Raw genomic sequence first — 22,736 nt, forward strand, 5'->3', positions numbered from 1 at the left:
CGATTTATATGGCCTAGGCCATAATTTCAATACAAATGCATTTCAATACAAAGTTATGTGACTTCACAAGTTCCAACATAACCATTAATAAAGTTTCTTTTGTAACACCTCACACCAATTAACGTACACTGATCAGCTGATAGAAACTAGCTGGCTATGAAAGAAACATAACACAAAAGCTTGAGAAAATTTGGGTTACCTTTCTGAGGAAGTGACTGTTTCCCCAGTCGTTCTTCCAATTTCTGAGTCAACATCAATATCAAAGAATCTGGTAAATTTTGCTGTAAAAAAAATAAATAAAAAAAATCTCAAAATCATCATGGATGTTCTACAACAAGAAACTCCTGGAGAATTTATAATGTCACAAATTTTGAGATGATTATATAGTGCAGTCAGTATGAAGTTGATCATTTTAATTTAAAGTTTCGATTTCAAGTAACATGTGGCTTTCCCTGAACAGCAGCAAGATAGGAATCATAGAGAGAAGTAAATTTCTCCTTGAGCCGGAAAAGATATTTCTTTATGAACTTCTCCTCAGATAGTGGTACGACGGATGGTAGACTATGTCCTTCATCCAGCAATTTATTCTGTTTAAGAAAATTCAAAACCTCATATCGAGGTCTCAGCCTCTTCTCCAAGCTGTAAGTAAGAATCACGGGACGGGAAATGATATATGTCAGCTCAAAACCAGCTTCCTTCATCAGGAATGTCATCTTGTCACATATGGTCTTGTTTGAGAGTGCCCAAACGTTTGGGCACTTCCTGAATGCAGCAACGATGTCAGGCTGGGAACACCCAAAGCTCATCAGAGTTGCACTGGTAGAATCAAAAGTAGATTTGTTCATGCCCATGACTACATGAAGTGCACACATATATAATCCAGAGTCACGTGGGACACCCAATTCCTCAATATATTTGATAACCTCCTTTAATTTGTCTATTCGACCAAAACAGCGTGGCAATGTCGTCACCATATGCATGATACGCTCGTCACTGATGCCATGTTCCCTCAAGAGAGATATATTAGGTTCTATCGTCCGAGCCAAGCTATAACCAAGAAGAAACTTGTTCCTCTTGCAGGCTTTCAGAAGCCTCTCATTCGAACCTAATAGTGACCTCCAGAAGTTGATCCTCGATTTGATGTCACGTAAAAGGAGCGCTTTCGGACATAATGAAACCAGCTGAACTATTTCAGTGTCAGAAAATCCCATGTCCTGCAAAGATCTCAACCTGGGCTTCAGGGCAGTCTCTACATTAGCATGCAGCAAACTGGGTGCCCACTTGATAAGCTTCATGACTTGTGCATCACTCCAACCGCTCTGCTTAAAGAACTCGATGGAAGGACTTGAACTTGGAAGTTTTTTTTCACAGATGCGATCCTTGGCCATTTTTGCAGCCTCTCTTGTGGAAAGTTCACATGACTGAAGGGGGTCGACCAACATAAATTTGGTTCTATGATTTGAACTGTGATCTTCGGCAGTGGAAAAGCTAAACAGACTGCAGTGTTGATAGGAGGAAAAATGGAACGTGGACTTGTTACATGAGAGAAGGCAAAAGAGCCTCTTCTGCACCAAATACATTGTCTTTTGAGGCAGTATCACGTACTGTTTGCAGAAAAATACAAGAAAAGTAGTCTTATATCTGCCCTCTCCAATCCAAATTCCTCTGCCTCAAATCAAGGATGTTGAAAACTTTCAACTAATCATCTGTCTCAGACAACATTCCTCCACCACTCATGTTAATCCACATGCATTCAGTTCCAATCAGCCATTTCTTTCAGAGATAAGTCTCTAGATTAGTTACTCATTCTCATGCTCACATCCAAGAAATTCTCCACCACTGAAATAATGGCTTCAAAAAACATCTTCGCACTGACACTAAATTCCACTTATTTTTCTATTGTAGTTGGTGGGTTTAGACACTACCAAGCGTCCTATATCTCTGTAGCAATTAAAAAACCATATCAAATGTATTTTCATCAAATTTATAGAGTATACTCATGTTTATACTAATAGGTTGAACATCAATGACTTGCAAAGGGTACTACAGAATTCAGAATAACTGGAAGATGAATAATGTTTTCTCTAACATCAGATTCGCTAATGTCCTACAACTAAAACCTGAAACATTTCAAATCAGCACTTCCAGAGTAATTGATCCATTTAATCAAGAATGCCAAGAGATGATCTAGTTATAAGTCTAGCAAAACCGGTCAGTAGAAAAGACACTGTTTAATTAATCAATAGCAGTAATTTGTGAGGTTCAACATGCTAAAAAAGGCATTGCTGATGAAGATGTGCAACTTGACAAAAGAAAACAACATAGCGGGAAGACCAGAGAAAGGCAATAATTTTTCTGAAAAATGAATAAAGAGAAAACTGCCTCAATCAAGAAATGCTACAGTTTATTTGGCTCTATGCTGATAAAGGAACTTAATTTATGAGAAAGATGCTCATGTAAACAACTTCAACTACAGTAGAAACATTATATGTAGCCTCAGCTACATATCATTAATGAAGAAAAAAAGCCTAGATCGGTGAGTTGCCAATAAAACCAGCAAGTGCAAACAACCACAATAATAACAAAAGCCGTGATGTCCAAACTATTCACGATCAGCTATATGGATCTTTTGCATCATTGAACTCTGTGTAAGAAAATATCTGAAGTTAAATTAAGAGCATTCAAATCTCTTTCTATTGTTACCAGTAAAGTCCCCTTCAAATCATCAACTAAACCAGCAAATACAAGATTTGACAATTCAAATGTGAGCAGGCTTGCGTGTTTTGAGGCACGAACAAGTCTCAAGTGGTGAAGATAGTTGCTTTCAGCACTACAGCAGAGAACACACAATGTTGACATAAAGGTGTAAGGTTATACCTAACCAAATACATTGAGATTTTGGTTCTATTATGATTTATATTTTTATCATATGTAAATTAGTCAGGGATTGTTATATATAAGGATTTACTAAAAAAAGGGGAAAGAAATGTCGGGAACAGTTATGGAAACTACTTGCAGTTTAAAAACTCATTTAATGTGCTGTAATGGTTCAAAAAGTCATAACTCTTTAGGATAACTGAAAGGATGTTTTAGCATCCTTTCAATGTCTAAATAAACTCTGCTATATTGAAGAGTAAAGCAATAAGAAAATTCTAGTGCTAACAAAGTACTGAATTCGGTCTTTCTCTTTATTTTCTAGTTGAGTTTTGATTCTTCAAGTAATCAAAAAGTGCAATCTTGATTATTTCAGGGAATAGGCATTGTATCCTTAGAGATAGAATTTCTGTGAAGCCATCTGCATCGTAGTGGGAAAATTATCTATCTTGAAGATAGTTCCCTAGAAATGCCTTGCCTAATTTTGTTTTGTTCAAGTTTTACTCAGATCTGTATTTCTACTACAACAACTGTACCAATGTTCAAGAACAAAACAAGATAATTCATGTCATAGGAAATTTGAAATGTCAGATAAAATTATTTTGAATACCAAAATGACTAATGTTTCAACAATGTAAAAAATGAAACCACAGTTTGTTATGACTGCCAAGGCACATATCTACCATCTCATTGCAAAGAAATTAAAATGAGAAAAAATGGAAAGAAAAATATAAGCACAGCAAAATATAAAATCACATCTATGGATGAAGAAATCCACAGCCATGCGCAACAAAAAAGAACTAAGAGCTTCGATGTAATGAAAAGAGCATGAAGAGACAATGACAGCTCCTAATAGCTTCTAGTACCGAAGTGCCCTCTCCAAATCCCATTAATGATGGCACCCCTTAGCCTCAAAATTGAATATATACATGCATTCTCTATGTGTAATTAGTAAATACGTGCGAAAAGAGGTCCAACATTTCATTACTGTGGTTCAAAGCAAGACACCAGAACCAGCATGCATGTGATGAAGTTATCCCAAGGGCAAAAAATAGACAAGAAACATGAGCTATGCTCCCATGTGTGGTTCCATCTGATGACTAAAGTATGCATATTATTATGTCTAAGCAACAAATAGGTATCGATACATATTACAAAATCATTTGATGTTATACCAAGGGCAAAAAATAGACAAGAAACATGAGCTGATGACTAAAGTATGCATATTATTATGTCTAAGCAACAAATAGGTATCTGATAGGGCCAACTTAGTCCCACATCGGTTGAGGAGTGGGGGAGCCAAGTGCTCATAAGGTAGCCGTGCCTCCCTTACCCTCAGAGGCGCCTTTTGGAGCTCTCCAGCTCCAAAAGGACAAAACCCTTTGGCACTCATACGCCCAAAGCGGACAATACCTCGCACGCCCACGGGCTGCACCGAGACGGACCAATTGATCCCCTATCAGATTGGCGCCCACCGTGGGGCCCGAGCGGCCCAAACCCCCCTTGAGCCCTTGGCTCCCTGCGAGGAGGTGTAACCTGATAGGGCCAACATAGTCCCACATCGGTTGAGGAGTGGGGGAGCCAAGCGCTCATAAGGCAGCCGTGCCTCCCTTACCCTCAGAGGCGCCTTTTGGAGCTCTCCGGCTCCGAAAGGACAAAACCCTTTGGCGCTCATACGTCCAAAGCGAACAATACCTCGCACGCCCACGGGCTGCACCGAGATGGACCAATTGGTCCCCTATCAGTATCAATACATATTACAAAATCATTTGATGTTCATAACCATTTGAGAACCAACTTATGCGTTAAGCAACAAGAAATTAATAAAGGATCAAAAGATTAAATAAAATAGCATGTATTCCAATGTGTATAGGCATGGCCAGATATTATGCATTAGGGACTCACTAGGATTATCACATGTAGTTAGCTACCTTTAGCATTCCTGTCCCTACACTTTAAAAGGTTACATTGACATCCCAGTAATTACGAAAGTGAAACATCTATACTCATTTATCATGCTGACGTCGGTTTTACTAACAGAAATAAGTAAACAAATGACAAAAAAATTATTACAATGTTCCAATTTGTGAGCGTTGGTGGTGCCAGACGATAGCGCCGCTAGGTACCACGGGTGACTGTTGTGGATGAGGAGAGTGGTGGCGAAAGGTGAGGGCCGCTCTGCATCTGCGTCGACATAGTTGTCAAACGACGAAAGGGCCACTGATACAAATGCCTAGCGACGCCGCTCAGCGTTGCTGAGCGGCACCCTTTGACATTTATATTGGTGGACCTTTCATCACTCGATAACTGTATTGACACCGATATAGATGCAAAGCGATTCTCACCTCTCGCCGTGGCTTTCCTCATCCATAACAGCCACCCACGACCCTTAGTGGCGCCATTAGCAATAATCACCAAGGCCATCAGCGACCACCAACAAAAATATTAAAATTATATTTTTGCCTTTTGTTTTCATATTTTCAATTGGTAAAACAAACAGCATTAGAGTAAATAAACCTAGATATTGTACTTTTGTAACTATATGAATGCCAATGTAATTTTTTAAAATGTAAGGATCGGGATGCTAAACCTAGAAATTGTACTTACACGTAATAGGGAGTAGGAATTGAGGATGCCTAGGGCTCTCCAATGGGAGAGGGGAAGAAAAATTGCAAGGTAGGTGAGACACACGAGGGTGGGGATCAAATTGCTTGTCTTAATGGACCCAACTAGGGTTCGTAGGTGCAACACCACTCGGGCATGCAAGTGGGCCGCCCAGCGCCTAGTCGATACTTGCCTAAGCGTCGCAAGAGTGAAAACGCCCGCATGATGTGCACGACAAGACGCTCAGGCCTCGCCTCACCTAAGCGATTAGGCGAGTGCCAAGCACCCAAAGTTTAGGTTAGATAGAACTAAAACGATATAACTTGAATCTCATGACATTTAAAAAATAGATAAACAACCAATGTAGCTCAAATTCAATAATCTTTTTGGACCTATGATGAATTTGGTTCAGATCATTGAGAATATGCCAATAAAACCAGCAAGTGCAAATGACCACAATAATAACAAAAGCCATGATGTCCAAACTATTCATCATCATCCATATGGATCTTTTGTATCTTCGAGCTCTGTGTAAGAAAATATCTGTAGTTAAATTAAGAGCATTAAAATATCTTTCTACCGTTACCAGTTAAAATCTCCTTCAATCACCAACTAAACCAGCAAATACAAGATTTGGCAATCCAAATATAAGCAGGCCTGTGTGTTTTGAGGTATGAACAAGCCTCGAGTTGCGAAGATAGTTGCTTTCAGCACTGCAGCAGAGAACATACTATGCTGACATAAAGGTGTAAGTTTATACCTAACCAAATACATTGAGATTTTGGGTCTATTTTGGGGTTTGGAAATCAAGTCAAATTCTAGTTGTTTACTCAACTTGTACTTTAGGGTGAGTCGAGTCCTTTGTATCGTTTGGGGTTTTGTGTTGTTCTGGTGTGCTTGAAAAGGAAACTACAATGCAGTAAACATAATAAGAAAACTAAGAGGTTTGATGAACCAAACACTTCATCAAAATAAATAATCGCTGTTGAGATAGTTTCTTTTGGGAAACCTAGTTAGATTAGTATTATCTTAGGCATATTTTTAATTAAAATGCTTCACATGAGGAATAGTCAGACTTGTGCATGATTCTATTGACAAATGATTATTGATTTTCTTTGCACGGTGACCCGATTGTTGTCTCTGCTATCTCTTTTTCTAACTTTTCCATGCTTTTTTGTCACTAAGACTTCCCCAATCCTCTTTGCTCTCTCTAAAAGCATCACTTCTCCTGCCGTCTATCTTGACAACAGTATTTAATTTGCATACAGTGACATGCTATTTCTTTAAAGTAAATGCTCATGGCATGCTGCTGACTGCTTGTTGGGAGGGTAGTGGGTAACTATCAGGAAGTAGGAAAGCGGAGGGGAAGATGTATAGAGAAGGCTAAGAAGGGTGTAGAGGAGGGAGATGAGGGCTGTCGGGGCTGGAGTAGGAAAATGGAGATGGGGGCTGTCGGGGCCGGAGCAGGATAATGGAGAGGGGGCTGTCTGGCACGGCGTAGGAAAATGGAGATGGGTCTGTTGGGGTCGGAGGATGGTGAAGGTGGCTTCCGGGGTCGACGGGGGGCGGGGGCTGTGATGAAGTGGAGGAGGGGGAGGGACCAAGGAAGAAGGGCGGGGGGCTGCGATGAACGGGGGAAAGAAGGAGGAGGGAGGAGTAGGGAGGAGGAGGATGGTGTCGGGGAAGCGGGAGAGCTGTGGCTAAACGGGGAAGAGGAAGGATGGATCGGAGAAAGGGGGTTGCGACGAGGCGGGGGGGCGGTGGGCTGCGATGAACGGGGGAAGATAGAGGAGGAGGGAGGAGAAGGGATTGTGCGACGGCGAAGGAGGAAGAAGAGGAGGAGAAGGAGTAAGAGAGAGATACCGGGTGCTGTCACCGTTCGTCGAGGAAAACGCCGCAGCGATATGAGCTCGACGGAGGAAAACGCCGCACCGTTGCAGTGGCTGTGGAGAAGGAGACAGTTTCACCGCTGCTGTTAGGGCACGGGTGCGAATTTGAGGATGCCGGTCTCATCTGGTTCAATCGAATATGAGATCCAAATTTGCTTGAGTCGGGCTCGACACACCGTGAATCATGCCGGCTCCTGGGCCGCACCCGGTTGAACTCGCATGCCCGGCCTACTTATATCTTAGGTTTGTAAAACTACGTGTCTCATGTTCTAGCTTATTATGCTTATTTTTCTACTTTCACTTAGATAATATGATAAATTAGTCTTTATCGAAAAATAATCTAAGTGGTTACTGACGAGGGAGAGTCAGAAACTTATTAAGAAGTTATTCTACGTGAACATAAGAATAAGAGATCTTTGCTTTCACTTAGAGAACATAAGAACATAATCTAAGTGGTTACTTTCACTTAGATAATACGAGATCTTTGCTTAAGAATCACACGTATGACTTAGTAAAATTATCTAATAAATTAATCTATAAATTAAAGATTGAAATTAAAAAAAAAATATTTTAATACGATAAAAATATCATCTATGAGAGTTATTCTTGATTTGACTGTTCGATTAAATTTAGAAGTTGAGCAAATTGAATTGAAAACAGTATCTTATTTTTTTTTTCATGTAACATATGAACATCATTTCTTCTCGATACCAATCTTTTCTAGCTTATTATGCTCATTTTTTGACTTTCACTTAGATTATTTTTCGATAAAGACTCCTTAATATGATTTCCCATATTATTCTATGTAACTATGACTCCTTATCGCCACTTGATTATAACAAAGATGAGTGATACAGAGGTGGAGAAATAGTAAGTATACGTTGACTGAAAGTCCGCACACAATTATGTTTCTCTATGCATTCATCCATTATGACCTCTACATCGATTTATATGACTTAGATCATAATTTCAATACAAATGTATCTAATGATAACCATGATTCTGTCCTTATTCATACTCTATTTAAATAGATCTCAACCATTTAAATGACAATTCAGCTATCAAGATTTTACATATTCTAATAAAATCAATAATTAAGATTAATATGATTCAGGCCAAGTTAACATAGATCAGCTGACAGAATTAACTAGCTCCGGTAGAAACATAACATAAAAGCTCGATAATATTTTTGACTATCATTCTGAAGTAATGACGTCGTTGGTGGCAGGAAAAAATATATAGAAAATCAATCTCAAAATCAACATGAATGTTCTACTCTTAAGAAGTTCCTTCTGGACAATTTAAATTGTCACAAATCTAAAATGATTCAATAGCACAGTCAATACGCAATAAGGGGATACAGATCGGAGGATGTAAATATCTAAACAAAAATGTTATCATAAAAAAGAAAAAAGAGCCCATTAAATATTTGAGTTTCACACTTACAACATGTTTCAGACGGCAGAAATCATATGGCAGAGCAGAAATCATATGACAGAGAATTGTATCCTTATAGCTGGCGAGATGGTGAACTAAGCAGACATTGGATCAAAGAAATCCATATCAATATGGCTCTTTCACAACATTAAAAACTCCAACATATTAACATTCTAAGATGACTTACACAAGTTCCAACAGAACCATTAATAAAATTTCTTTTGTAACGCTTCACACCAATCAACGTGACTGAGGCAAAGTTGACACTGATCAGCTGATAGAAACTAGCTGGCTATGATAGAAACATAACACAAAAGCTTGAGAAAATTTGGGTTACCTTTCTGAGGAAGTGACTGTTTCCCCACTAGTTCTTCCAATTTCTGAGTCAACATCAATATCAAAGAAACCTTAAATTTTGTTGCAAAAAAAATAAATAAAAAAAGAATCTCAAAATCAGCACGGATGTTATACAACAAGAAACTCCTGGAGAATTTATAATGTCACAAAATTTGAGATAATTAAATAGTGCCATCAGTATGAAGTTGATCGTTTTAATTTAAAGTTTCAGTTTCAAGGAACAACGTGTGGCTTTCCCTGCACAGCAGCAAGATAGGAATCATAGAGAGAAGTAAATTTCTCCTTGTGCCGGAAAAGATATTTCTTTATGAACTTCTCCTCAGATAGTGGTATGACGGATAGTAGACTATGTCCTTCATCCAACAATTTATTCTGCTTAAGAAAATTCATAACCTCATATCGAGGTCTCAGCCTCTTCTCCAAACTGAGTGTAAGAATCACGGGACGGCAAATGACAGATGTCAGCTCAAAACCAGCTTCCTTCATCAGGAATGTCATCTTGTCACATATGGTCTTGTTTGAGAGTGCCCAAACGTTTGGGCACTTCCTGAATGCAGCAACGATGTCAGGCTGGGAACAACCAAAGCTCATCAGAGTTGCACTGGTAGAATCAAAACTAGATTTGTTCATGCGCATGACTACATGAAGTGCACACATATATACTCCAGAGTCACGTGGGACACCCAATTCCTCAATATATTTGATAACCTCCTTTAATTTGTCTATTCGACCAAAACAGCCTGGCATTGTCACCACCATATGCATGATACGCTCGTCACTGATGCCATGTTCCCTCAAGAGAGATATATTAGGTTCTATCGTCCGAGCCAAGCTATAACTAAGAATAAACTTGTTCCTCTTGCAGGCTTTCAGAAGCCTCTCATTCGAACCTAATAGTGACCTCCAGAAGTTGATCCTCGGTTTGATGTCACGTAAAACGAGCGCTTTCGGACATAATGAAACCAGCTGAACTATTTCAGTGTCAGAAAATCCCATGTCCTTGAAAGATCTCATCCTGGGCTTCAGGGCAGTCTCTACATTAGCATGTAGCAAATTGGGTGCCCACTTGATAAGCTTCGTGACTTGTGCATCACTCCAACCGCTCTGCTTAAAGAACTCAATGGAAGGACTTGAACTTGGAAGTTTTTTTTCACAGATGCGATCCTTGGCCATTTTTGCAGCCTCTTTTGAGGAAAGTTCACATGACTGAAGGGGGTCGACCAACATAAATTTGGTTCTATGATTTGAACTGTGATCTTCGGCAGTGGAAAAGCTAAACAGACTGCAGTGTTGATAGGAGGAAAGATGGATCGTGGACTTGTTACATGAGAGAAGGCAAGAGAGCCTCTTCTGCACCAAAAACATTGTCTTTTGAGGCAGTATCACGTACTGTTTGCAGAAAAATACAAGAAAAGTAGTCTTATATCTGCCCTCTCCAATCCAAATTCCTCTGCCTCAAATCAAGGAAGTTGAAAACTTTCAACTAATCATCTGTCTCAGACAACATTCCTCTACCAATCATGTTAATCCACATGCAATCAGTTCCAATCAGCCATTTCTTTCAGAGATAAGTCTCTAAAAGGTGTTTGTGACTTGATAAAGTGTACCTATGATTAGTTACTCATTCTCATGCTCACATCCAAGCAATTCTCCACACTGAAATAATGGCTTCAAATAACACCTGCGCACTGACACTAAATTCCACTTATTTTTCTATTGTAGTTGGTGGGTTTAGTGTCTAAACTTTAGACACTACCAAGCGTCCTATATCCCTGTAGCAATTTAAAAACCATATCAAATGTATTTTCATCAAATATGCTGCATAAGAGTATACTCATGTTTATACTAATAGGTTGAACATCAATGACTTGCAAAGGATACCACAGAATTCAGAGTAACTGGGAAGATGAATAATGTTTTCTCTAATATCAGTTTCACTAATGTCCTACAACTAAAACCTGAAACATTTCAAATCAGCACTTCCAGAGTAATTGATCCATTTCATCAAGAATGCCAAGAGATGATCTAGTTATAAGTCTAGCAAAACCGGTCAGTAGAAAAGGCACTGTTTAATCAATCAATAACAGTAATTTGTGAGGTTCAACTTGCTAAAAAAGGCATTGCTGATGAAGATGTGCAACTTGACAAAAGAAAACAACATAGCGGGAAGACCAGAGAAAGGCAATAAATTTTCTGAAAAATGAATAAAGAGAAAACTGCCTCAATCAAGAAATGCTACAGTTTATTTGGCTCTATGCTGATAAAGGAACTTAATTTATGAGAAAGATGATCATGTAAACAACTTCAACTACAGTAAAAACATTATATGTAACCTCAGCTAAGTATCATTAACGAAGTAAAAAAGCCTAGATCAGTGAGTTGCCAATAAAACCAGCAAGTGCAAACAACCACAATAATAACAAAAGCCATGATGTCCAAACTATTCACGATCAGCCATATGGATCTTTTGCATCATTGAACTCTGTGTAAAAAAATATCTGTAGTTAAATTAAGAGCATTCAAATCTCTTTCTATTTTTACCAGTAAAGTCCCCTCAATTCACCAACTAAACCAGCAAATACAAGATTTGACAATTCAAATGTGAGCAGGCTTGTGTGTTTTGAGGCACGAACAAGTCTCAAGTGGTGAAGATAGTTTCTTTCAGCACTACAGCAGAGAACACACAATGTTAACATAAAGGTGTAAGGTTATACCTAACCAAATACATTTAGATTTTGGTTCTATTTTGGGGCTTGGAGATCACATCAAATTCTAGTTGTTTACTCAACTTGTACCTTAGTGTGAGTCAGGTCCTTTGGATCATTTGGGGTTTTCTGTTGAAATTTTCTGGTGTGGCCTGTAAAGACAATGCAGTAGACATTATAAGAAAACTAAGAGGTTTGATGAACCAAACACTTCATCAAAATAAGCAGTTGCTGTTGAGAGAGCTTCTTTTGGGAAACCTGGTCAAATTAGTACTACTTAGATGTATTTTGAATAATAATGATTCACATGAGTAGTCAGACTAGAGCATGATTCTATTAACAAATAATTATAGTTTTCTTTGGCCAGTGACCCAATTATTGGCTCTGCTATTTCTTGTTCCATCTTTTCCATGTGTTTTATTTTTTTAAGACTTCCCCTGTTCTCTTTGCTCTATCTAAAAGCAGCACTTTTGCTGTCTAGCTTAACAACAGTATTTAACTTGCATTCTGCAACTTCTTATTTCTTTAAAGTAAATGCACATACATGATATGCAACATTGAACATTTGAGATTGATAAAATTTACATTATTAGGCCAGTTCTAAACCAACTCCTATCCGAGGGCTGGAAATTAATTGTCACTTGCCACTTAATACACATCATTGGAAATGTTGTAATATAAGAAAATTTAGAAGACTGAGCACCATGTTTGACCACAGTATCTAGACTACGATCAAGTTAAGCAAATTTAGATAAATATTAGTCAAAATTATTTTTTATGACCTCCAGTACAAGTTACAATGATTGTGAACACTCTTAATGAGTCTACCTTTGCCAATAGAGAAGTAAGATGCTGCTTCTTACGGATCATACCAGTAAGATCCTACAAGTACTGGATAAGTCAGGATTCAGTGCAAAGTCCAAAAAAGGTTTGCTAAATTTAGAATTCAAAACTCGTATATTTTGTGAATATGGTTCCTTATATTTAGTCCAAAGTTTTAAGGTTAGTCCACTCATGGATATACACTATATACATCCCAGATTTTACACTTATGCTTATTACAGATTTCGATTTGTAATTTTATGATTTATATTTTTATCATATGTAAATTAGTCAGGGATTGTTATAGATAAGGATTTACTAAAAAAAGGGGAAAGAAATGTCGGGAACAGTTATGGAAACTACTTGCAGTTTAAAAACTCATTTAATGTGCTGTAATGGTTCAAAAAGTCATAACTCTTTAGGATAACTGAAAGGATGTTTTAGCATCCTTTCAATGTCTAAATAAACTCCGCTATATTGAAGAGTAAAGCAATAAGAAAATTCTAGTGCAAACAAAGTACTGAATTCGGTCTTTCTCTTTATTTTCTAGTTGAGTTTTGATTCTTCAAGTAATCAAGAAGTGCAATCTTGATTATTTCAGGGAATAGGCATTGTATCCTTAGAGATAGAATTTCTGTGAAGCCATCTGCATTGTAGTGGGAAAATTATCTATCTTGAAGATAGTTCCCTAGAAATGCCTTGCCTAATTTTGTTTTGTTCAAGTTTTACTCAGATCTGTATTTCTACTACAACAACTGTACCAATGTTCAAGAACAAAACAAGATAATTCATGTCATAGGAAATTTGAAATGTCAGATAAAATTATTTTGAATACCAAAATACAATGTAAAAATGAAACCACAGTTTATTATGACTGTCAAGGCACATATCTACCATATCATTGCAAAGAAATTAAAATGAGAAAAAATGGAAAGAAAAATATAAGCACAGAAAAATATAAAATTGCATCTATGGATGAAGAAATCCACAGCCATGCACAACAAAAAAGAACTAAGAGCTTCGATGTAATGAGAAGAGCATGAAGATACAGTGACAGCTCCTAATAGCTTCTAGTACCTAAGTGCCCTCTCCAAATCCCATTAATGATGGCACCCCTTAGCCTCAAAATTGAATATATAAATGCATTCTCTATGTGTAATTAGTAAATATGTGCGAAAAGAGGTCCAACATTTCATTACTGTGGTTCAAAGCAAGACACCAGAACCAGCATGCATGTGATGAAGTTATCCCAAGGGCAAAAAATAGACAAGAAACATGAGCTATGCTCCCATGTGTGGTTCCATCTGATGACTAAAGTATGCATATTATTATGTCTAAGCAACAAATAGGTATCGATACATATTACAAAATCATTTGATGTTCATAACCATTTAAGAACCAACTTATGCGTTAAGCAACAAGAAACTAATAAAGGATCAAAAGATTAAATAAAATAGCATGTATTCCAATGTGTATAGGCACGGCCAGATATTATGCATCAGGGACTCACTAAGATTATCACATGTAGTTAGCTACCTTTAGCATTCCTGTCCCTATACTTTAAAAGGTTACATTGACATCCCAGTAATTACGAAAGTGAAACATCTATACCCATTTATCATGCTGACGTCGGTTTTACTAACAGAAATACGTAAACAAAGGACAAAAAAATTATTACAATGTTCTAATCTGTGGTGACGAACAGCAGTGGTGGTGCCAGACGACAACGCCGCTATGTCAGCCCGCGTGCGGTACCCTTGCGTGTCCGTCCACAAAGGTCAGCCTCCCCGAAGCCTCCCATGGTCCCTTAGGACCTACAAAAGAGAAAACGGGTTAGAGAGAACGCTTCACTCGGGATCCACAAGCAAACATTCCAAGAAACACTTCATAGACAATGCAGTGTCCATTACAGACCGAGAATCTCTTACACGTATCCACATGACACAACCTTTATTTACAAGCCTAAAGCGGCCACCAACCTAACTAAAATGGGACTATTAAGCCTTCGGTCGTCCCTCTACATGCTGTGCAGAGTATGAACATACCAAAAGACACGGACATACATAAGCATTACATCAAACATCCTGTTTGGAAGTTTGTCCGTGACATTCTCCCCCACTTATTCCTTCGATGTCCTCGTCGAAGCCTTTGTCGACACTGCAACTCCTCGCCTTTGCTAAGTCTTCATTCTTTTGCTTCAGGTGCAATGCGCCTCTTGGCTCCCAGCTGCTTTCCGCTGCTGTTTTTTAGTAGTCGAACATTTGATCCGCCATGCTGCTTCAACTCGCTAATGACTCCGACTCTAGTGTGGGGTTGGTTGAGTTGTGTTGATCCCTGTTGGCTCCTGCGGATCCTCCAGATGAAGGAAAAAGACCATCCTTACTATGCGTCAATCTCTCAAATGCCTCATGTTGCTTGAACTGGGTAGATGCTTGTTGGAGCTTTAACGAGCATCGTCTCGCAAACTTCTGAAGTTTTGGGTCCTTCCTCCACAAAATTTGCTCATTGACTCTTCTTTCACTTAGTTGTCACATCCAAGTAGGTTCGCATCACTTCTGCTTTCGATTGGCATTTCGTTGGGAAATGAAGCGGACAATCTACTCTCAGTAACACTGATCACCGTTGGTGAGGATTTGACAACTATTGTCTTCCATTATCTTCGAAGGGTCTTTGAACATGTGCAGGGCTCCTCTACTGGATAGATAAGAGAATTGGGGTACTCGGTTTCGCCCATTCTCTTAAGAGTTGAGAAGACAAAGGTTACTTGACTTCGCCCGCCTCATCGAGGTTGTACTCCATGCATCGAGCTGGTTACTGGCATTCGCCTACTCTTTGCTCACACTTCTGAAGCACTTGAAGTGTTTGCACTCCTTGCGTTGAGTAAGTTACTGTGATTCACCTTCTCAATGCCATCAAACTTCTGGAATGCAGGAAGTTTTCACCCCAACTTGGAGTAATTCTCTCATAGGTTTGGTCGCCTCTGGGATTATACCGTCTTCTCCATCAACTCTGCCGCCTACTCCACTGAGTAGCAAAGGTACAGCACCGCAAACTGCCTGCTTCGTTCCTTGGTCATGCACTCTTGCTTGACCCGAAGTCCTTTACTATCGGCTATCTTAATGAGAAGCTCGTTGACACCGGTCTTACGAAGTTCCTTGGCCTCTGCCCTTCAACCTTGTCTCGGTACTTGGAGATTGCCTCTACATGCTCCACCTCCTCGGCCCCTTTCACGACCAAGCGCTCTCTCTCCATGAGAGCAAGGGATCAATGACTTTCACGGAAGTCCCGCCTCTGCGGTACCATGGCGTTGCCATGCCCATGGCACTACTATCCGTCGCCTCGCATCTGCATCCCTTTTCTTCACAATCAGTAGATATGCCTCTGTGGCACTCCTCCGAGTCCACCTCCATTCTAACTGATGCTTGATTTTGAGCAGCTAAGTCCCTCTGGACTCGTCGTCGCTTCCTCGCCCCTTTCGACCCCCTGCTTCAACATCTCGGTGTTCTCCAAGCAGATCCCTTTGGTCGATGGAAAGACAGATTGCAACTCCCATGCATAGCCTCTGCCATCACGTTGTAGGGTTTGCATCGATTCTGTTCTCCTTAGCTTCCTTGGTAGCAACGTTCACTTACTCGACCTTGTCCTCTGACTTGTCAGGCTCCCTTAAGCGAATATAGGCTCTGGAGAAGTCCAACTCTCCAGCTGCTTCGATCATACCTCTGCATGATCAAGTCCCTCCCCTGGGATTCACTGGTACTTACATTCGAACTTTTTCCCTTGGTGGAACACAGCCCCCATATGCTGATAACCAAGGCTTTCATCCGATGCAAAATTCGATGCATGCACGGAAGACCCGCCTCTGCGGTACCATGACCTTCACTCCTTGAATCCATAGCTCTTATTGCCGTCGTGTTGTTCACCGAAGTGGAGCTTCCAGTAGCTCCCGATCATACCTCCGTATGATCTAGTCCCTCACGGGACTATGTCGTGTGTATCGCATTGCCACGAACTGTTCCACCGCGATCCGCTGCACCATGTCGCCTCCTAGTGACATCTCTATTACATTCTGATCATTGTGGGATGAACTCGAATTGTGATCCCTCCATGTGTGGCCTCTACCAATACATCGCAGGGTCTCTTCCACCTTCGATTTTGTTCATTCCTTTGGTAATCGACCTCCATCCACCCACACTTGGGTCACACCTAGATGAAGCACCACTCTACGACAGTCCGTCGCCTAGTAGCTCAAAGTCCACCGACTTCGCTGAAAATGGTGCACCATTGTCTGGATCCTGGGCCTCTGCCCCTACCAGCACAATCTCCGCTACACACCGCTTCCTGCCTAGCAACTTGACTGGCAACACTGTGGCATATACTTTAAGAGTACCCGCCTCCGCGTCCTCTTGCCCCGTGCCAAGGCCTTCTAAACCCAACTTCGCCTCCACAAATTGAGTCGCCTTAGTTCCTCCATCAAATGCTTTTCCGAGATAAGGTGCATATGCCCAGAAGCTCCCTTCGTCTTTGGCACCATGCAAGATGAGTCTGCTCCATCAGAATGAAGGACCCATGGAACAACATGATCCTGCTCTTGCCTCTGCAAGAGTTCATGTCCTTGACCTCTGTCCAAGGAAAGCACTGTGCCTCCGCTCCATGTTCCATCTTTCTATGTTGGCTCCCTTCATGCGGCTTGGATACTTCGCCAAGTTACACCCAAGTTGCTCCGCTCCTCGTTTTTGCATTGAGTTGATGGTGGCCCTCGCGCCGACCATTCCACGGGTCAGCCCTCCCTTGAGTCCGATCTCCATATCGACTCCAAGTATGCCTTCACTTGTGTTGCTTTGGGTCGCTCCCCCACTTGACCTCGCAATGCATCCACCAATACATTCTCTCAAGCGAGATCATACGACTCCTCCTCAACATGTGAGGCACATCCCACATGATTCTCCCTCTGAAGAGCCGGGACTTATCCCTCCTGGATAACTGTCCCATTGGAGCAACATCTCTCTTCGTTTCGGAGACCACCATCCCCTTGGACTACTCCGATTTGCTGAACAAACTGTGCATTGTTCTGCCTCCTGCAAACACACTTGCTAGATTGTGACTCCCCGTCAATACAGCTCCCGTTGCACCACTCAAGGCCTAGCAACATGCTGAACTCGTTGCACACTTCAGCCTCCTACGGACGTATCCTTCACATGCTGAAGAGAAAGTTTCAATGCTCCATGGCGCCGAGTTTCGATCGCCTTGTGATGGCCGCGAACATTCCATCGTCCGTAGACAAGCCCACGTATGAGTACCGAATTCTTTGAGTTAGCAATGCCCCTCACCTCTGTGAGCTTTGCACAACTCTTACGGTCGCTGAACAACTCATTCCACCTTGCATGGTCTCATCCTTTACCAAGCGCCTCGTTTGCCTTGAGCACCATTAAGTATAGTTGTCAACATTGAGCTGTAGCTTAAACTCAACCATCTCAACCTTTGTGCGCTCTGCATTCTTCTAAGCTTTCTTGTTCTTGTGGTGCCTCTTGCGCGAAGGGTTGGCCATTCCTCTGAATGACAATCTCAGATGCCCGCTCCTTCGAGCGACTCCTTTTCCCTACATCTCCATGCTCGTTTTCCCCCAAACGGTTGCACGTGTGCTAACTGCCCTCAACGCAGCCCCGCTAGGTCCCCCACATTTGCATGCTAAGTGTTTCTATGAGTGCTTGTCCCGCTCTGATACCATCTGTCACGGACTTAGCTGGTTTTGCCTAAGTAGTGCGGCACCCTTGCGTGTCCGTCCGCAAAGGTCAGCCTCCCCGAAGCCTCCCATGGTCCCTTAGGACCTACGAAAGAGAAGACGGGTTAGAGAGAACACCTCACTCGGGATCCACAAGCAAACATTCCAAGAAACACTTCATAGACAATGCAGTGTCCATTACAAACCGAGAATCTCTCACACGTGTCCACATGACACAACCTTTATTTACAAGCCTAAAGCGGCCACCAACTTAACTAAAATGGGACTATTCAGCCTTCGGCCGTCCCTCTACATGCTGTGCAGAGCATGAATATACCAAAAGACACGGACATACATAAGCATTACATCAAACATCCTGTTTAGAAGTTTGTTCGTGACAGCTAGGTGCCACAAGTGACTGTTGTGGATGAGGAGAGCGATGGCGAAAGGTTAGAGTTGCTCTGCATCTACCTCGGCGTAGTTGTCGAGCGATGAAAGAACCACTGATGCAAATGTCGAGCGACGCCTCTCAGCGTCCACATCGATGCAATTGTTGAACGGCACCCTTCGACATTTATATCGATGGTCCTTTCATCGCTAGATAACTGCATCGACGTCGATATAAAGGCAAAGCGGCTCGCACCTCTCATCGTCGCTCTCCTTATCCATAATAGTCACCCACGACCCTCAGTGACGCCATCATCAACAATCACTAACGCCATCGCCCATCACCAACTAAAATATTAAAATTATTTTTTTACCCTTTGTTTTCGTATTTTCATAAGTAAAACTGACAACGTTAGAATAAATAAACCTAGAGATTGTACTTTTGTAACTATAGGGATGCCAATATAATTTTTTAAAATGTAGGGATCGGGATGCTAAACCTAGATATAGCACTTACATGCAATAGGGAGTAGGAATTGAGAATGCTTAGCGCTCTCCAATGGGAGAGGGGAAGAAAAATTGCAAGGGAGGTGAGACACACAAGGGTGGGGATCAAATTGCTTGTCTTAATGGACCCAACTAGGGTTTAATTTAGGTGCAACACCACAAGGGGTTCATCCATATGGATCTTTTGTATCTTTGAACTCTGTGTAAGAAAATATCTGTAGTTAAACTAAGAGCATTAAAATATCTTTCTATTGTTACTAGTAAAATCTCCTTCAATCACCAACTAAACCAGCAAATACAAGATTTGGCAATCCAAATATAAGCAGGCTTGTGTGTTTTGAGGTATGAACAAGCCTCAAGTAGCAAAGATAGTTGCTTTCAGCACTACGGCAGAGAACATACTATGCTGACATAAAGGTGTAAGAGCATTAAAATAAAATAGCATGTATTCCAATATGTATAGGCATGACTAGATATTATGTATCAGGGACTCATTACAAAATTACCCCATTTAGTTAGCTACCTTTAGCATCTATATCTCCACACTTTAAAAGGTTACATTGGCATATCTGTAATTACGAAAGTGAAATATCTAGAACCATTTAACAAAACGACGTCGGATTTACTAATGAAATTATGAAATCAAAAGAAAAAAAAATTATTTTAACATTCCAGTTTGTGGTGACGAACAACGTCAGTGGTGCCAGACGATAACGTCGCTGGGTGCCACAAGTGACTGTTCTAGATAGGGAGAACAACGACGAGAGGTGAGGGTCACTCTGCAACTGCATTTGCTTCGATGTAGTTGTCGAGCTACGAGAGGGCCACTAATGCAAATGTCGAGCGGTGCCGCTCAGCGTCGACATCGATGCAGTTGTCAAGCGGCACCCTTCGACATTCATATCGACAACCCTTTCATTGTTCGGCAACTGTATCGACGCCGATGTAAATGTAAAGCGGCTATCACTTTTGGCTGTCGCTCTCCTTACCCACAACAGTCACCCACGGCCCTCAGTGACGTCGTCGTTCACAACCACCGACACCATCAGCCACCACTAACTGAAATATTAAAATTATCGTTTTCCCTTTTATTTTTGTATTTTCGTTGGTAAAACTAACAATGTTAGCGTAAATAAATCTAGATATTGTACTATTGTAACAATAGGGATGCCATTGTAATTTTTTTAAATGTAGGGATCAGGATGCTAAACCCAGATATTGCACTTGCACACAATAAGGAGTAGAAATTGAGGATGGCTCTCCAATAGGAGAGGGGAAGAAACATTGGAAGGGAGGTGAGTCACATGAGGGTGGGGATCAAATTGCTTGTCTTAATAGACCCAACTAGGGTTCAATTTAGGTACAACACCACTCAGGCGTGCGACTGGGCCACCCAACGTCCAGCCGGTGCTCACCTAAGCGTTGCACGAGTGAAAACGCCCACGTGATTTACACGACAAGGTGCAGAGGCCTCGCTTCACATGAGCGATTAGGCGAGAGCCAAGCACCCAGTGTTTCGGTTAGATAGAACTAAGACGATCTAACTTGAATCACATGACATTTAAAAAATAGATATACAACCAATGTAGCTCAAATTCAATAATCTATCTGGGCCTATGATGAATTTGATTCAGATCAGTGAGAATATGCCAATAAAACCAACAAGTGCAGACAACCACAATAATAACAAAAGCCATGATGTCCAAACTATTTATCATCATCCATATGGATCTTTTGTATCTTCGAGCTCTGTGTAAGAAAATATATGTAGTTAAATTAAGAGCATTAAAATATCTTTCTACCGTTACCAGTAAAATCTCCTTCAATCACCAACTAAACCAGCAAATACAAGATTTGGCAATCCAACTATAAGCACGCCTGTGTGTTTTGAGGTATGAACAAGCCTCGAGTTGCGAAGATAGTTGCTTTCAGTAGTATTTAACTTGCATACAGTGACATGATATTTCTTTAAAGTAAATGCTCATGACATGCTACTGACTGCTTGTTGGGAGGGTAGCGGGGAACTATCAGGGAGTAGGAAAGGGGAGTGCAAGATGTATAGAGAGAGCGAAGAGGGGTGTAGAGGAGGGAGATGGCGGCTGTCGGAGCTGGAGTAGGAAAATGGAGATGGGGGCTGTCGGGGCCGGAGCAGGATAATGGAGAGGGGGCTGTCGGGGCCGGAGTAGGAAAATGGAGGGGGGGATGTTGGGGTCGGAGGAGTCGGAGGATGGTGAAGGTGGCTGCCGGGGTCGACGGGGGGCGGGGGCTGTGATGAAGTGGAGGAGGGGGGAGGGACCAAGGAAGAGGGGCGTGGGGCTGCGATGAACGGGGGAAAGAGGGAGGAGGGAGGAGGATGGTGTCGGGGAAGCGGGAGAGCTGTGGCGAAAGTGGGAAGGGGAAGGAGGGATCGGGGAAAGGGGGCTGCGATGAAGGGGGGAAGAGGGAGGAGGAGGGACGAGAAGGGATTGTGCGACGGCGAAGGAGGAAGAGAAGGAGGAGGAGGAGAAAGAGAGAGATACCGGGTGCTGTCACTGTTCGCCGACGGAGAGGAAGCCGCAGCATCCACCGTTCGCCGAGGAAAACGCCGCAGCGATAAGAGGTCGACGGAGGAAAATGCCGCCGCCGCTGCCGGCTCTCGCCAAGGTACACGCCGCAGTCGCGGTCGCTGTGGAGAGGGAGACAGCTTCACCACTGCATTTAGGGCACGGGTGCGAATTTGAGGATGCCGTTCTCATCTGGTTCGATCGAACCAGAAATAAGTTACATTATAATTTTATTTGGATCACTCGATGTTTTGATGATTGTTGAAATTTTCTGGTGTGCTTGAAATAAAAATTATAAAGCAGTACATAAAATAAGGAAACATTAACTTATGAGGTTACGTGGTAGATTGATCCTTTACCAACAAGTGTAATAATGTTACCGCACAACTAAGAAAAGATCAATTAACAATAGGCAAGAAAGAAGAGTTCTTTTGACTTCCCTTTAGAATTTGAGCGGTTAAGCTATTCGACATATTGCTATGGGTCGACGCTGATAGCCATCTTGTCAATGCTCATGGCTAGTTGACTTACTTGTCTGATATTTGAATATCAAGTTGTCATTGTGTCTCCATCAAAAATTTCTAAGCTAGTCCATAAAGGAGGACGAGTTGTCCCCAGGGAACCAAAGGCGCGAAGGCATTAGGAGTAATCATCTAAGGTAAGCAACTCTTGTGCTAATTGGTGAGTTGTGAGGATGTTGTATATTTGCTGCAAGGCCTACCGTCGAAGGTGCTCCGCTTGTTTCAAAAATTAAGTTAAAGGATGATTTCACAATTAGACGAATATGCAGTAATAAATTTCAAGCAGAATATAGTAAATTGTCATATACTAATTTTTGTTGGTGTAGATAGAACTTTTGATAAAAGTATATATAATGAAAAGAATAATGAGA

At 41.3% G+C, this 22,736-nt stretch overlaps 3 protein-coding genes across 7 annotated transcripts; 1 reads left to right on the forward strand and 2 right to left on the reverse strand.

The window, feature by feature from the left end:
- Positions 1 to 324: 324 nt before the first annotated feature.
- On the reverse strand, positions 325 to 7,496 carry LOC135651511 (uncharacterized). 2 transcript variants are annotated; one of them, XM_065171608.1, is made up of 3 exons: positions 7,342 to 7,470; positions 6,065 to 6,191; positions 325 to 1,941 (listed from the first exon to the last, which is right to left on the reverse strand). In XM_065171608.1, the coding sequence occupies exon 3, from the start codon at positions 1,578 to 1,580 to the stop codon at positions 432 to 434; it is 1,149 nt and encodes a 382-aa protein (XP_065027680.1). In that variant the 5' UTR covers positions 1,581 to 1,941; positions 6,065 to 6,191; positions 7,342 to 7,470; the 3' UTR covers positions 325 to 431. The 2 variants fall into 2 exon arrangements, with proteins under 2 accessions (XP_065027680.1, XP_065027679.1); XM_065171607.1 differs by lacking the exon at positions 6,065 to 6,191 and having other exon boundaries at positions 7,342 to 7,496.
- Positions 7,497 to 9,238: 1,742 nt separating this feature from the next.
- On the reverse strand, positions 9,239 to 22,043 carry LOC135651706 (uncharacterized). 4 transcript variants are annotated; one of them, XM_065172051.1, is made up of 4 exons: positions 21,821 to 22,043; positions 14,367 to 14,502; positions 11,957 to 12,018; positions 9,239 to 10,933 (listed from the first exon to the last, which is right to left on the reverse strand). In XM_065172051.1, the coding sequence occupies exon 4, from the start codon at positions 10,524 to 10,526 to the stop codon at positions 9,375 to 9,377; it is 1,152 nt and encodes a 383-aa protein (XP_065028123.1). In that variant the 5' UTR covers positions 10,527 to 10,933; positions 11,957 to 12,018; positions 14,367 to 14,502; positions 21,821 to 22,043; the 3' UTR covers positions 9,239 to 9,374. The 4 variants fall into 4 exon arrangements, with proteins under 4 accessions (XP_065028123.1, XP_065028125.1, XP_065028122.1 ...); XM_065172053.1 differs by lacking the exon at positions 14,367 to 14,502; XM_065172050.1 differs by lacking the exon at positions 11,957 to 12,018.
- LOC135651475 (uncharacterized) lies at positions 21,623 to 22,021 on the forward strand. The gene has a single exon (XM_065171546.1). It carries the CDS (start codon positions 21,623 to 21,625, stop codon positions 22,019 to 22,021), a length of 399 nt encoding a protein of 132 aa, XP_065027618.1.
- Positions 22,044 to 22,736: the final 693 nt, after the last annotated feature.

Source organism: Musa acuminata, chromosome BXJ3-10 (assembly GCF_036884655.1).
Source record: "Musa acuminata AAA Group cultivar baxijiao chromosome BXJ3-10, Cavendish_Baxijiao_AAA, whole genome shotgun sequence".
Classification (NCBI taxonomy): domain Eukaryota; kingdom Viridiplantae; phylum Streptophyta; class Magnoliopsida; order Zingiberales; family Musaceae; genus Musa; species Musa acuminata.

Coding starts and splice junctions, on each gene's coding strand:
- LOC135651511 (XM_065171607.1), bottom strand. CDS start 1,580: ATGTATTTGGTGCAGAAGAGGCTCTTTTGCCTTCTCTCATGTAACAAG.
- LOC135651706 (XM_065172049.1), bottom strand. CDS start 10,526: ATGTTTTTGGTGCAGAAGAGGCTCTCTTGCCTTCTCTCATGTAACAAG.
- LOC135651475 (XM_065171546.1), top strand. CDS start 21,623: ATGAACGGGGGAAAGAGGGAGGAGGGAGGAGGATGGTGTCGGGGAAGC.